Source organism: Palaemon carinicauda, chromosome 21 (assembly GCF_036898095.1).
Source record: "Palaemon carinicauda isolate YSFRI2023 chromosome 21, ASM3689809v2, whole genome shotgun sequence".
NCBI lineage: Eukaryota > Metazoa > Arthropoda > Malacostraca > Decapoda > Palaemonidae > Palaemon > Palaemon carinicauda.
In genome coordinates, this window is record NC_090745.1 from 2,189,816 (window position 1) to 2,206,039 (window position 16,224).

General features: G+C 38.4%; 2 protein-coding genes and 1 pseudogene across 3 annotated transcripts in view; 2 read left to right on the top strand and 1 right to left on the bottom strand.

Annotated features, from left to right (window-relative positions):
* The first annotated feature begins 230 nt into the window (after positions 1-230).
* LOC137615520 (uncharacterized) lies at positions 231-4,343 on the top strand (annotated as a pseudogene).
* A 1,801-nt stretch (positions 4,344-6,144) lies between these two features.
* LOC137615522 (uncharacterized) lies at positions 6,145-7,047 on the top strand. The gene has a single exon (XM_068345434.1). The coding sequence runs from the start codon at positions 6,145-6,147 to the stop codon at positions 7,045-7,047; it is 903 nt and encodes a 300-aa protein (XP_068201535.1).
* Positions 7,048-8,448: 1,401 nt separating this feature from the next.
* LOC137615150 (ras-associated and pleckstrin homology domains-containing protein 1-like) overlaps positions 8,449-16,224 on the bottom strand; it is a 127,827-nt gene continuing 120,051 nt past the window's right edge. For both annotated transcript variants that reach the window (XM_068344782.1, XM_068344783.1), the window contains exon 2: positions 8,449-13,306. In XM_068344782.1, the coding sequence (XP_068200883.1) occupies positions 12,023-13,306 (1,284 nt within the window). In that variant the 3' untranslated portion in view covers positions 8,449-12,022. The remainder of the gene's footprint in view (positions 13,307-16,224) is intronic.

Genomic DNA, 16,224 nt, shown 5'->3' on the forward strand with positions numbered 1-16,224 from the left:
TAATTAGATTAATGTCGTATAACCATTTGATTACGAAGATAATTCTTCATCAATACTTATTTCAATATGGTGAGGGTGTCAAATAAGTTATTGTAATCAAGTTTTTCATAGATCTCTTCAATATCTAAAATTTCCCTCCACCGACGCGTGAACTAACAAAACATCAATCAATAATCATTAGTCGTAGTTTCATCTTCACGATAGAAAATTCCTTGATGATCACTCGCAGAATGGCAAGGTATTTCATAGGTGATAGTTCGAAAATATATCGGTTATCAAAGACCTACTTAACAACGGAATTATCTTACGGAATGTAATTAAGTGCTCCGTAAGATGTTTGTTTATCTTTTAAAACTGATATTTAAAAAAAAAATGGCCTTGCAATTAGATGTGGCCGGGCTAAACGCTCAGCTGGGCTCCACAAGGGACTAGAAGAGTTGGAAGACCCAGGCCTACATGGTTGTGGACTATGAAGCGCAAAGTAGGAGATGATGAATGGAGAAGTATTGAATTAAAAGCTCAAGATAGAGACGACTGGCGAAATCTGACAGAGGCCCTTTGCGTCAATAGGCGTAGAAGGAGATGGTGATGATGATGATAGAGGGAGTTACATACAGTAGAGATAAAGTGATGGCTTGAACTGTATTCAGTAGTGGTCAGGTTTAGATTTTTTCCTTTTCCTTTAATCACTAAATTTCCTCCTCAGTTGTGATGGTCTTTAGTCATAGTTATTGGTAAAAAAATAAAATACCAAAGTCTTTTATCATCATATGATCATGAAATATAATCTAATTCTTCTGTCTCTTCATTATCATTCTTCGCGATGAATATATCATCGACATAGGGTCCATAGATTTTTGGCTTTTTGTGTTCTCTGAAGGTCTACACCATCTATTTGTCGAAATAATTGTCCACTGTGAGAGAGGATTGGAGCTTCCAAAGTTTAAGGCAACAATATTATATACGAAAGCAACCCACGTAAGAAGATGCTTACATCCAAGAGGTGAATGCTTCGGTCAGTAGTAAGTGGTTACTTCAAAAGAACATTCACACATAACACATCTTGGAAAGACTTAGACGCCAAACTAAACCGAATTCGACAACTGTTTAAAATAAAGAATATCCAAACACCAGGATAAAAAGGCTATAAAAATAAATTCAACAAAACTCAACTGACAACAACAACGATAACTAATGAAAGCAAACCATTATCAGCTACCACTTCTTCTTCTTCTTCTTCTTTGTCTACACCTTTTCCCACTTCTATGTGGGGTCGATGTTTCTGGTCAGCTTTCTACATCTACCTCTGTCCCACACCTCATCACCGGTTAATCCCTTTGATCACTAGTTATCGTTGTTGTTGGCAGTTGAGTTTCGTTGAATTTATTTCTACAGCCTTCTCTATCCTGGTGTTTGGATATCCTTTATTTGTCAGTAACTGTCGAATTCGGTTTAGTTCGGCATCTAAGTCTTTCCAAGATGTGTTGTGTGTGAATGTTCTTTTGACGTAGCCATTAACATCTACCACTACCTTCGCTTAAAGACAAAAGCCACATCTGACGAGGATTCATCATCAATCGAGGTGTTACCCCGATAGTTCCTTACCAAAGAGCACAACCTGGGATATATAGCAAGTCCAATCTAATGCCGGCTCTTGTAATGAGGAACAATACTACCGTCGAAGGACCAAAGGAAGCGTATTCAATCGTAGTCTATAAGTTTTCATGCCCGGAGATGTGTAAATCTCACAGAAAAGACTACTGTACATCGGCCACACTACCACAACACTCCGATGACATATGCTGGCCCACAGAAATCAGGGGTTAATACACCATTTAAAGGTTTAAAGGTCGCTCATGAATGGCAGAGGCAAGGGACAGCGACATTGCCCTAGCAATCAGGACAATGCCCTAGAGGCTGACCATATATTATATGATCAGCGCCCAAGCCTCCTCTCCACCCAAGCTAGGACCAGGGAGGGCCAGGCAGTGGCTGCTGATGACTCAGCAGATAGACCTTTAGGCTCCCCCCAAACCCCCCCAACCTTAGCTCACAAGAATGGTAAGGTTGCAGACACTAATGGCACTAACGAGTCTGAGCGGGACTCGAACCCCCGACTGGGAAACAGTAGGCAGAGACGTTACTAATCAGGCCACAGCAACCCATTACATCGATATCCACGACGGAAACCCTCCTTGAAAGGAACTAGTTGACAGAACCCAGATCGTTCATAGAGAGAGCTACGACAGGCTCATAATAGCTGAAGTTGTAAGCATCACCCTCTATTGGCCCATGTTGAATATTCAACAGGGTCCTAATTATATTCTTCCTTCAAGCTAAAAGCAGATTTGCAGTGGGATGAGAAATGATGAACCGGGACGTCCTTCAACCTCTGAAAACATGTCGTCTTTGGCAGAAACGTCGCATCCTAGAGATAGCCAAGGAGCTGTGTTACGTACCTCTGGCCCTCTACATAACCCTAGCGTTAAAGCGGTCTTGACCGCTTGACCTGCATTGTGAGTGATCATTATGGTGATGCATATTTGTGCTTATGTCTTTGTGTGTAAATAATGGTAAGTTGAGTACACACTCAATACACTGTAAAATCTATTATCCTAATTACAGTAATTGTGTAAAAGACCAATGATCTAAGAATCATTTAGTCAATGCTTTCAAGTCTTACAAAATATGAAGGAGTTTCCTTCCCTTAAAGATATCTAACTGAATTCCCTAGATGGAAACCTCAAGGAGAAGATTAGGTAAAAAAAGCTACTCGTAAGACATGCAACATTGAAATAGACTTCTATGATACGTCAGGCTATCATTGCTGCAGAGGAAATCTCATGATTTCCCCCACCACTACACACTGATCTTTGGGATTCATCATTCACTATCAGAGGGAACAACTGTTTATCGATAATGGACAGCAGTTGGGTGAACATGTTGGTCACAAGGAAGTACTTCCACTCTACAGTATAATCAAACCATTGTTCTCTAGTCTTGGGTAGTGCCATAACCTCTGTGCCATGGTCTTCCAACGTCTTGGGTTAGAGTTCTCTTGCTTGAGGGTACACTTGAGCACACTCTTCTATCTTATTTCTCATCCTCTTGTTTTGTTAAAGTTTATATAGTTTATATAAGAGATATTTATTTTAATGTTACTCTTCTTGAAATATTTTATTTTCCTTTTTTCCTTTCCTCCCAGGGCTATTTTTCCTGTTAGAGCCTCTGGCCTTATAGCATCCGGCTTTTCCAACTAGGGTTGTAGCTTAGCAAGTAATAATAATAGTAATAATAATAATAATAATAATAATAATAATAATAATATGGGGAGGAAATTCCAAAATTGAGAAAAGAAACCTCAGTTAGGTAAAGAAATACAAAAAGGGGTACAAGATGTATTAAAAATTCGGTATTTGATCCGCCATATTTGTGAGATTCCACCAGACACACCTGTCATGTAGCAGAAAATCTGTTGTCATCATCTCAGACATGATATCTACATTCCACAGGAAGGCAAAATCAAGAGAGTATTAACCTTCACGCTGCTCACACTTCTCTCATCAGTCTTAGCCTTGTGAGGTTCTTGCAAAAACACGACATTCTTCAAGATGAATGCTCAAACTTCTCTCATCAGTCTTAGCCTTGAGAGGTTCTTGCAAAAACACGACATTCTTCAAGATGAATGCTCACACTTCTCTCATCAGTCTTAGGCTTGTGAGGTTCTTGCAAAAACAAGACACTCTTCAAGATGAATGCTCACACTTCTCTCATCAGTCTTAGCCTTGTGAGGTTCTTGCAAAAGCATGACATTTTTTCAAGATGAATACATCACAGCTGGGTATATTATTGGCATTAGGAGGTACTACACGGGTGACGCATCTACAGCCATTGTTGTTTAAGGGCCGCTGTTTGGATACAGGAGTCTTTTTTTGGTTTTAAAGGACATGATTCCTGTATTCCTGAAAGCCGCATATGAACTCCACGTGTCATTGCACAAAGACATTAATTCCAAGAGTTTTAATTAAGTAGAATCAAACTAACCGCAACTTACATTGTCTGTTCAATTTTGATGGGGATCCAAATTACTACAACACAAAATTCAATATGGATTGCCTAAATGGGATGCTAACGGAAGGGACCAATTTATTTCGGTGCAAAAACTCACCTGGTTCTTTTCTCTGAGGATCAGAGGATTATTATAGATTTATTCCTTCAGACTTTTAGGAATTAGATTAATCTTTTCATTTATTTAAAAATATTACTTCACCGTGACTTTGTTCATATAGGCTTCAAGAACTCTTTCACCCTTAGCCTACATGATATCAGTTTGTGATATTTAATAATCTTTATTAATCTCTTCACTTCAATGTTAATTTAAAAGTGTTACTCAATAATTGATGATTACAAGCTATTTAGCCTTACAAGAAAATATTGGTCTTGTTTTTTTGAAGGTTTTAAATGTGTTTTGGATTGCCATATATACATATTAAGTGTCATGACATTTTCCTATTTGGAAATTATTGTTGTATATCTACATAACCTAAATGAAGTTTTCACATATATCTTCTTTCTGTGACAAATTACTCGAAACACAGCTTCATTTCAGGAGGAATTCTAACGAATGGTTAGATTTTGTTACGTATTCATTCTTAACTATCTCATTTTCAACTTTCCTTTTAATGTAGAGTAGAAAGTCTTAAACTCGTAAACGAATTTAATAATTGTTTACCCTTCCCATCAATCAATTTTCATTGGACATCTTACCATCCAAGTGTTTACTTAAATGGTATGACTTCAGACATACGTGCAATACAAATAGTCTCTTTTAATGGCTGTACTTGCAGTAGGTACTCCATTTTTTTTCAAGGGCATATAGGTTATTATCGTAAATTTATTATAACGACTTAATCTGTCGTATCATCATCATCATCATCACCTCGTCCTACGCCTATTGATGCAAAGTTGAATCAGTAGAACTTCAAAAGTTCAAACTTGCAGCAAATGTTTTTATGTTGAACAGGCTGTCTTTTTATAGTTTATATATGAAGTATCTGTTTTAATATTGTTAATGTCTTTAAGATATTCTATTTTAATTGTTCCTTACTTCTTATATCGTTTATTTATTTCCCTATTTCCTTGCCTCACTGGGCTATTTTTCCCTGTTGAAGTCCTTGGGCTTACAGCATCTTGCTTTTCCAACTAGGGTTGTAGCGTAACTAATAATAATAATAATAATAATAATAATAATAATAATAATAATAATAATAAAAGGGCCTCGGTTAGATTTCACCAGTCATCTCTATCTTGAGCTTTTAATTCAATACTTCTCCATTCATCATCTCCTACTTCACGCTTCATGGTCCTCAGCCATGTAGGTCTGGGTCTTCCAACTCTTTTAATCCCTTGTGGAGCCTAGTTTTAAGTTCGGTGAACAAATCTCTCTTGGGGAGTGCGAAGTGCATGCCCAAACCCTCTCCATCTACCCCTCACCATGATCTCATCCACATGTCATAGTACAATATATTTTCTTCGGCATATTGTCCCGTATTTAAGTAGAAATTATGAAATGGATAGCAACTGTTTTTATCAGGAAATAAGTGATCCATCATTATTTTCATGATTATGCTTAATAATAATAATAATAATAATAATAATAATAATAATAATAAAATTTTATTATTATTTCTATCATTTAATTGTTTTCTCAAAATTTCAAACATTTCTATTAGAGATTTTTATTTTTCCCATTTCTATATATCTCATTTATCATCCAAATCTTCAATATTTTTTATATCATCATTATTTGCCGTGGGGGGGGGGAAGACATGTGCCCTGCTGTCACTCCCACCCTGTATCCGTTATTGTTTAATTCCATTACGTCTGTTTTCTCACACATTAATTGACTTTACGAGTAAATACGACTACAATAACAATCCAAGAATGATCTAATCTAAGGAAGAAAGGTTCCTCTAAACCATTCATTTAATCCTACACATTTTGTAAGCATTCATGATTAATAATCCTGAATCTGTTACAACAACTTCTAATAACACAAGTTTTCATAAAGTTAAATTCCGTTAGCAAATTTAAAATCGGCTGCTTGAATTGAAGATAACTCCGAGGGAATTTTGTTTACTGCAGATGGTAATTAGTCATCTCACTCATGCATTCGACCGTGAAATGCAGAGCAAAATCATTGCATTCGACCATGATATGCAGAGAAAAATCATGGCATTCGACCATGGAATGCAGAGCAAAATCATGGCATTCAAACGTGAAATGCAGGGCAAAATCATTGCATTCGACCATGGAATGCAGAACAAAGTCATGGCATTCGAGCATAGAATGCAGAGCAAAATCATTGCATTCGACCATGAAATGCAGGGCAAAATCATTGCATTCGACCATGATATGCAGAGAAAAATCATGGCATTCGACCATGGAATGCAGAGCAAAATCATGGCATTCAAACGTGAAATGCAGGGCAAAATCATTGCATTCGACCATGGAATGCAGAACAAAGTCATGGCATTCGAGCATAGAATGCAGAGCAAAATCATTGCATTCGACCATGAAATGCAGGGCAAAATCATTGCATTCGACCATGATATGCAGAGAAAAATCATGGCATTCGACCATGGAATGCAGAGCAAAATCATGGCATTCAAACGTGAAATGCAGGGCAAAATCATTGCATTCGACCATGGAATGCAGAACAAAGTCATGGCATTCGACCATAGAATGCAGAGCAAAATCATTGCATTCGACCATGAAATGCAGGGCAAAATCATTGCATTCAACCATGGAATGCAGAACAAAGTCATGGCATTCGACCATGGAATGCAGAGCAAAATCATTGCATTCGACCATGGAATGCAGAGCAAAATCATTGCATTCGACCATGAAATGCAGGGCAAAATCATTGCATTCGACCATGGAATGCAGAACAAAGTCATGGCATTCGACCATGGAATGCAGAGCAAAATCATTGCATTCGACCATGGAATGCAGAGCAGAATCATGGCATTCGACCATGAAATTTAGAGCAAAATCAATGCATTCGACCATGAAATGCAGAGCAAAATCATGACACTCGACCATGAAATGCTGAGCAAAATCATAGCATTTGGCCATGAAATACAGTGCAAAATAATGATTTTCCACCATGAAATGCAAAGCAAACATGTATGCGAGCAAAAACTGTCGCAAAGTCAAGAAAAATAACCTATATAAAAAAAACCCATTTGTTAGATGTTCATGACCATATACACTCTTTTTTTTTTTAATTTATTTTTGACATGGCTGTTATCGAGGAATATTTAATATGGGATTTTCAAATATTTTAGGCAAATACCCATCCTGGTTTTCAACAACTTTAAAAAATCTTCGTTTCATAATTGGAGACGTGTCTCACACTTGAAAAGTAATATATCTCTGAGTGTTAAGAGATAATACAATCTTTACTAAGCTATATCACCTTCCGCATCTTATCATACCATGTGTGGTACTTAGGAGAAACTAATTTCTATATCAAAGGATTTAAGATGATGATACTTCTAAAGATTTCTAATTTCACATGGTGCTCATTGCCTGTTCCCACAGGAGATGGAAGGCACTCTGGGAGTCACCTAATAAATATTATTAAAAATCCAAATTTCTGTACTAATTTCTATAACCTTCTTTCAAAAGACAGGTTTATCATTTCATATGTGTTTGAATTAAACCCTTCTTCCTTACCTTCTCCATCTTGTCTGGGCTAGAAAAATGCACATTTCCGGTGCATTTAGATTTCGCTTTATAAAAAAGAGAAGTAAATCTATTAACCAGCATCTATATTGACTTAAAAATTATCCTAAGAAGGCAACACCGGCAGGATAATAGACAAAAAGTTTACTAAGACTATTATCCATCTCATCATTGCCAAAAATGTTACATAATTTTATACGATTCACGAAGCAGTGGATAAATTTTTATGTTGAGGCAAAAAAAAAAAAAAAAAAAAAAAAAATGGTAAGGTGATGTTTAGAGTAAGTTAATAGGCTTGAGAGAGAGAGAGAGAGAGAGAGAGAGAGAGAGAGAGAGAGAGAGAGAGAGAGAGAGAGAGAGAGAGCTTTGCTGAAGGGCTATCTTAGCAAACTTAATACTCCAGAAATATGGAAGTGCTTCTGTAGTATAACATAAATGTTTCTCATGTTGAGGCAAAGTGAGGCCTTTCTATGAAGAAGGACATATAGTCTTGCTAGCCCAAGAAAATCCATTTCTCAATTATCAAAACACTTTATAAACCTTCCATATCAGTTCTATACCAACAGTAATCCAATAAAATTTGATGTATAACTAAAGATTTAACATTCTTTCCTGAACCTCAAAGAAATACTCTCTTTTTTTTTTTTTTAATAAAATTATATTCAAAAGGATAAAATTGAAACACGTATCAAATTCCACTTCTGTTATTTACATGAGAAACAACACAACAATAAACATACTGGAGACACAGGTACGATAACTTACAAGTAGAATCAGAATGACTATTATGCATTGCTAACATTATCTTTGCCAATTTGAAGATCTCATACAATACATATTTTTTTTTCTCATCTAGTCAGCAAAGTAGCCTTTACACACAAAAAGGACTCGCTAAGAAACGAATCAATGATTAACTTTAATGATGTCTTGCAATGGATAAACAATGGTGCTCTTACATAGATTATCGTGCATCCGTCAGCAGCCATCCGCTTAAAATCATACGCGTTGGCTACTCGTACAATGTATTGCGCTTATTCTATATCCACAATGGCAAGAAGCACCGACAATCGTTTCACAAACTCTGAAAGAAAATGGGTCACGTAAATGCTCCAATGCTTCGATACGGGATGCACGATAAACACTTGGATTAAAAAGGATATCAAGAATCGAATGTCATCCTAAAGATATGCCGTGTGGGCAACTCACTAAATAACTCTTTGAGGAGACGTGACATCTCGACGTTAGATTACCCCAAAACATTCAAGCGAAACTCGAAACCTCTGGATTCTATGGGGGGTCTCGCTAAGTGGATTCGTTTGTCACAGTAATTGAATATGGTAATTCCTTATTATTTAAGTACGTTCGCCGCTCTTGAGGAACAGTGCAGGTAATGGATGGCTACCAAAAGCGTAAGTGAAGAGGGTACGTTGCAACGCACTCCTTTCGCTTTGCACACCACGTTCATGAGGAGGGTGATAGCTACCGATATACCTTCTGAACTGTTCGGTTGAAAATCTACGCGCAATCTTATTGTCAACAAATATCTTTTCTAATACTGATTGGAGAAGTTGTACAATACACACATACAACAGCAGTATAAAGGCCAAGGACATATCGGAGGGAGGACGGTGGATGATTTCATTGGTTAGTTTGCTTGACATTTAAAACAAAGTAATTTGAAGGTCCTATTCAGTGCATCTGTTAGTAAAATCAATTTCTTTGAGGATAAAATAACATGTTTTAACTCAAGGAAAAAAAATCTTACAAAAAATACTTTAAGAATATCTACAAAAAAGCGATACCAGCAAACCAGTGAACGAAATATCAAAATATACGAAATCCAATAATAATAAAAAATTTCCGTAAAATTGTCCATTAATTGGTTTCGTTGAGATCTGTTTCTATTTCCTGTCCTTTAAGAAATTCATCCACAGTCTTCCCCAAATGGCTTCAGCCGAATCTATACACTGCTGCCTCATAACAGACAGACACGAAGAAGGTTAAAAGACTATGTACAGACATGAAAGAAGAACCACCGGTACCTAAACTCATTTATAGATTAATTATCCTAAAAAAAAAACATTAATTTTCAATTAATTAATTTACTGTAGTACACGTAGATAGAAACTCTACTTTCATCTGTCTTGGGTTAATAATTATTCCGAGGAACCATTTCTGTGACATTATAAGGAGGTCCCCAAGTGATTCTTCTTCTACCAGGAATTACTGAAGAACTAAATTTTCTTTTTTTTTATTCTTTTTTTATATAAGAATCGTTGGAAGCCTGTGAGAGCAAGTGAATGCAAGCCGTTGATTGTCTCTCAGTAAGAACATGAATCTATATAAACAAAAACAAAAAGTTTATAAAAACAAAACAAAAAACAAACAAACCACTTTTTCTCTTTTCGCTGGTAGTTATTTGCGATCGAGTGGGATTGAATAAACTTTGTAAAGGCATTAAGAGTGAAATAAAAATGAAAATTATTGCATTTACCATGTAGCTCTGCTACGTGAATATGAGGGAAACGTTACAGGAAACGTTGCAAGAAACGGCACAGTTCCAGGAAACGTTGCAAGAAACTGTACAGTTGCAGGAGACGTTACAGGAAACGTTGCAAGAAACGGTACAGTTACAGGAAACGTTGCAAGAAACGGCACAGTTGCAGGAGACGTTACAGGAAACGTTGCAAGAAACGGTACAGTTACAGGAAACGTTGCAAGAAACGGCACAGTTGCAGGAAACGTTGCAAGAAACTGTACAGTTGCAGGAGACGTTACAGGAAACGTTGCAAGAAACTGTACAGTTGCAGGAAACGTTGCAAGAAACCGTACAGTTAAGAAAACGTTGCAAGAAACGGTACAGTTGCAGGAAACGTTGCAAGAAACGGTATAGTTCCAGGAAACGTTGCAAGAAACTGTACAGTTGCAGGAAACGTTGCAAGAAACCGTACAGTTAAGAAAACGTTGCAAGAAACGGTACAGTTGCAGGAAACGTTGCAAGAAACGGTACAGTTACAGGAAACGTTGCAAGAAACAGTACAGTTGCAGGAAACGTTGCAAGAAACGGTACAGTTACAGGAAACGTTGCAAGAAACGGTACAGCTACAGGAAACGTTGCAAGAAACAGTTCAGTTGCAGGAAACGTTACAGGAAACGTTGCAAGAAACAGTACAGTTACAGGAAACGTTGCAAGAAACGGCACAGTTGCAGGAAACGTTGCGCAAGAAATTTTCATTATATAGAGAAATATTTTAGAAAATGAGATTCACAATCCTAATGTGTTTATAGTACTCGACCTAATATTTGTTTATGAGTTTACCTAGCTAACTAAAACGTATTTTCTGGTTTAAAGCGGGCAAACGAAGCTTCAATCATACACAAACTTAAGACTATTTAATAAATAAAGACTTTGAAGTCTATAAAAGCACGTCATATACATTGCCATAGAAAATATACCGGGTATCCTGATAAATGATAAATGCAGTGAAATATGTTCCACTAAAATACTATACCGAACAAGTGAAATATGAATGAATTGAAGTCTTTGATAACGATGGGATTTAAATAAGCGCGAAGCAAGACCAGCACGGCCATGTAGCGAAGTATGGTATGGTGTGTCTCATGGTCGTATATCAGTAATCTGGATATGAAAAATCCCGACACTGTTGATTAGATATCTCTGATTTTTGTGTTTGGCAGGTGACAAGTGTGCAAATGTCTAACCTATGGAAGGAGATAGAATCCATATATTCAAAGATATTCACTCTATACAACTAATGCATTTACCTTTGGCCTCTAAATAATGATCAGGGAATCGTTAAAAACATACGTAAAGTTCCTACTCTAAAAGTGAGCTATACATTGAACACTGAGTGACTAGCGAGAAGTTTTATCCTCTTCTGAAAGGGTATTAATGTCTTAATTAATCTCTTCCGTGACACGGCTCTAAGGCGTCACTGCGGCAAGAAATCAAATCCAAGAAGAGAAACAAAAGTGGGAATGGCACAAGCGCAAATTATCACAAATCATAGTATCACATTGAACGTGAGTAAGTGAGGCTGATTTTTTTTTCTTAAAAGGCGAGCGTTTGACTCCAGTTTTGTTTTTGGCAACAATAATGTAGAAGTCGCGACAGCCACCCGGGGGTGGTGAGGCAATGTTTCGTTGGTGTGGGGGGAGGGGGAGGGGGAGAGGTGAAGTAGAGCTGTGTCCCTCCCATGTCCACCCCTACCTAACAGTGCCATCACCCCCAAGGCCAAAGGAATGACCGCTATCAACCTTCTTTGGGTCGCACTTCCTCTCTAACCAATTCTGGTCGAGCATCCTGATGGATGGCCTGCCCTTCGCCGCGTCCTTCTGCTCGGGGAGCGGTGTGGGCAGACTCAGGAGAGGCAGGGCGGTGTTCCTTCCTCGAATGGTCGTGGCGAATGTCGTCCCCACTCTCACCGCCTTCTACCTTGTGTCCGTCGATCGTGCGGTAGATTTGAGTGAGATGCTTGAAGATGTACTGGGGTCCCAAGCCTTCGCGGGCGCTGCTGGCACTCCCGCTGCTGCTCCGACTACAGCTTCGTCGGTCGCCGTTTTCCTCGTCGCTGGTGTCAGCCGTGTCAGGGTGTGGGCGTGAAGGTGGGTGAAATGCTGATACCCGGTCGTCGCCGCCCTGGAGGACGCCCATTGAAGGTGGGGCTGACACCGGTGGCAGCTCTTCGCGAGGGGGTCGGGAGTCTAAGAGTGTGGGTGAGTTTCGTGATGTGACAGACTTAGAAGTGGGAATGGATGAGTGGGAGGAAGTGATGGGTGGGTGGAGACCCAAGCCGCCTCCCCCTATGGAGCTTTCTTTATTGTGGAGAGCCTGGGTGGCTGCCATGGTGCGAAGCTGGCCGGCTAGGCGTAAGTCGAGGAGTAATCGGTATGGATCCAGGGGTGTGGGCGGGACGTGGGCGGCCAGAGGTACTTGTGGGCGGAGGAGTGATGCCCTTGAGCTCCATGGATTTAGTACGTCATGTGGGGGTGGCACTGATGAGTGTAGAAAGGGGGCCTGCATAAGAAAGGGAGCTGGAAGAGCCTCCGGAGGGTGCTGCTCGCTCTCCCGACCCTCTGCTTCCAGACGAGGCCTTTTGGCACCTCCTTCGTCCTCGCTTGAGCTCAGGGCAGACACATCCGAGAAGAGAGAACGCTTCACACCTTTCTCGTGATGTAGCTGAGGTGCCCCTGGGCGATGTGTAGCAGCTGCCAAGTCAAGCGGAGGGGGCATGACCGTCGGAGGAAGAGATGGAGGCGGTGGGGGTGCACTCTTGGCCAAAAGCGCGGCGCGAATTTGCTGTTGGAGTGTTTGATCTGGAGGCAGACCAGGCGTGCCAGCTCTGGGTGCCATCCGACGGAGAAGGTCGCTGAAGAAATTCCCAGGGAAAGGAGTGGACATGTTGAACAAGTATGGAGGCGTTGCAGATACCAGCTGTGACACGAACTGGAAGGTGTTGAAGTTGTGCAGGTGGCGAGGGGGCGGGGCATCACCAGAGCCCCGGACGCCGCTCAAGTTGGCCTCGGGTGTCGCCATCTGTTGGGAGAAAATGAAAAATGTCAGAAAACGAACAAGTTACAATCATATTCTATAAAATATCATTGCAAATATGAAAAAAAAAATGATTTAAAATAAAGCTAAGCAATAATAGGAAAGATTTATATGTATGAAACTTACGAGAAATATCCTAACTACTTTGAAGTTTTAACCTCAATGACTTGAGAGAGAGAGAGAGAGTCATTTACGTATATAAATACAGTTCTTGAAAGAGACACTTTATAAATACTTTTCTTCAATTGAAATCATCAGGAAAATTCAAATTCTTTCAAGAAAACTTTACATTTAAATCTGAGGAACGAAGATTAACCAAAATGTCTATTCCTCACTAACAAATTGTTATAATAATCAACGGTAAACATGGAGAGTTACACAATTGAGAATAAATAACAGCATAAATTCTCGACAGTAAAGTAAAACCAATATATATCACTGAATTCTAATATGCAGAGAAAAACAAATATATTGTAATACACACACACACACACACACACACACACACACACACACACACATATATATATATATATATATATATATATATATATATATATATATATGTGTGTGTGTGTGTGTGTGTATGTATGTGTGTAATGTATAAAATAAATGCATATTTCGTATCACGACCATCCAAAACTTTTTGTGTTTTGCAGCACGGCTGCAATCAAAAATGATTCAGAGGGAACAACAAACTTGAATTACGGGAAATGGAGGTGAAATGTGCAAAGAAAAACAAAATGGAAAGTATCGAAAGTAGATATACGTGATGGGTAAAAACATTGTAAAAAGTTGAAAAAAAAGAAAAAAAAGCGAACTTGGTGTCTGTAATAATAGAAATCCAAATACTATTGAAGTATGTTTCAGAATTTTTTCTTTTATAACTACGAAGAATCTCGATGAAGATTCTTCGAGAAAATACAATGAATTAGGGAAAAAGCTGTTCATATATATATATATATATATATATATATATATATATATATATATATATATATATATATATATATATATATATATATATATATATATATATATATATATATATATACACACACACACACACACACACACACACACACATATATATATATATATATATATATATATATATATATATATATATATATATATAAGGAACATAACAATGTCGAGTAACATCTACAAAAAGGTACAAAAATCTATGAGATTGCTTTTAAAATGGGGAAAAAATAGCAAAAATAACTAACTAAACCTAAAAAGACATTTACCTTTGATTACTCATTTTATCGTTTATCCTAACATATTCATACATTTTGCAAAATATTAAACATTAATAGTAATAACAATAATAATCATGATAGAAAGCTAAAGAAAGAAAAACATAACATTCATATTACAAAATAAAAGTGTAAAATGTATCGTCAAAATATGTCATTACAGACACCTTGACATCATACGCGGTTGGTATTGTATGTATGGAGAGAGAGAGAGAGAGAGAGAGAGAGAGAGAGAGAGAGAGAGAGAGAGAGAGAGAGAGAGAGAGAGAGAGTATTCAAATAAGAACCAGGCATTTCTATGTTTGTGTGTGTATGTATGTATGGAGAGAGAGAGAGAGAGAGAGAGAGAGAGAGAGAGAGAGAGAGAGAGAGAGAGAGAGAGAGAGAGAGTATTCAAATAAGAACCAGGCATTTCTATGTTTGTGTGTGTATGTATGTATGGAGAGAGAGAGAGAGAGAGAGAGAGAGAGAGAGAGAGAGAGAGAGAGAGAGAGAGAGAGAGAGAGAGAGAGAGAGTATTCAAATAAGAACCAGGCATTTCTATGTTTGTGTGTGTATGTATGTATGAGAGAGAGAGAGAGAGAGAGAGAGAGAGAGAGAGAGAGAGAGAGAGAGAGAGAGAGAGAGAGTATTCAAATAAGAACCAGGCATTTCTATGTTTGTGTGTGTGTGTATGTATGGAGAGAGAGAGAGAGAGAGAGAGAGAGAGAGAGAGAGAGAGAGAGAGAGAGAGAGAGAGAGAGAGAGAGAGTATTCAAATAAGAACCAGGCATTTCTATGTTTGTGTGTGTATGTATGTATGGAGAGAGAGAGAGAGAGAGAGAGAGAGAGAGAGAGAGAGAGAGAGAGAGAGAGAGAGAGAGAGAGAGAGACATTTAGAACCAAACGTCCCAAGGTGTGTGTGTGTGTGTGCGAGAGAGAGAGAGAGAGAGAGAGAGAGAGAGAGAGAGAGAGAGAGAGAGAGAGAGAGAGAGAGAGTATTTCAATAAGAACCAAACGTCCCTATGAGTTTGTATGTATGTATGTATGTGGAGAGAGAGAGAGAGAGAGAGAGAGAGAGAGAGAGAGAGAGAGAGAGAGAGAGGCTATCTAAATAAGAACCAGACGTCCCTATGTGTTTGTGTATATGTATGTATAAAGAGAGAGAGAGAGAGAGAGAGAGAGAGAGAGAGAGAGAGAGAGAGAGAGAGAGAGAGAGAGAGAGTGGTATTCATACACCGTCTGTAATCCTCCACTACAGATCATTATTAGCCCCCCTCCCCCTCACCAGGGGTAAGTAGTGGTTGGGGGGTGGGTGGGTAGGAGGCTATAAAGCGTGAAACCATATCCAGTTCATCAGGTTCCCTGGGCGGGATTATTCGCGCATCAATAAGCGACGTGGGAACTACGCCTACAGGCGCCAGATTTCTTCGTCCCTAACTTCTAAAGCGAAAATATCATGCGGTAATGAATTGGAATTTCTTTCACGTGCGGTTCCATGAATTCGAAAGGTTGAATTAATAAGCTTAATTCAAGATAATTAAATTTAATGTGAAATAGATAAAAAGGATATTTAATTTTCTGTGTATATATTCTGACTTGAGGTGAGGAAAGCATATCTGATTGGAAACAAGATTAATTTAAGATATTTAAATTTAATTT

What these genes read in the sequence shown, in the direction of transcription:
- LOC137615522 (XM_068345434.1), top strand. Translation starts at nt 6,145, where the DNA reads ATGGTAATTAGTCATCTCACTCATGCATTCGACCGTGAAATGCAGAGC.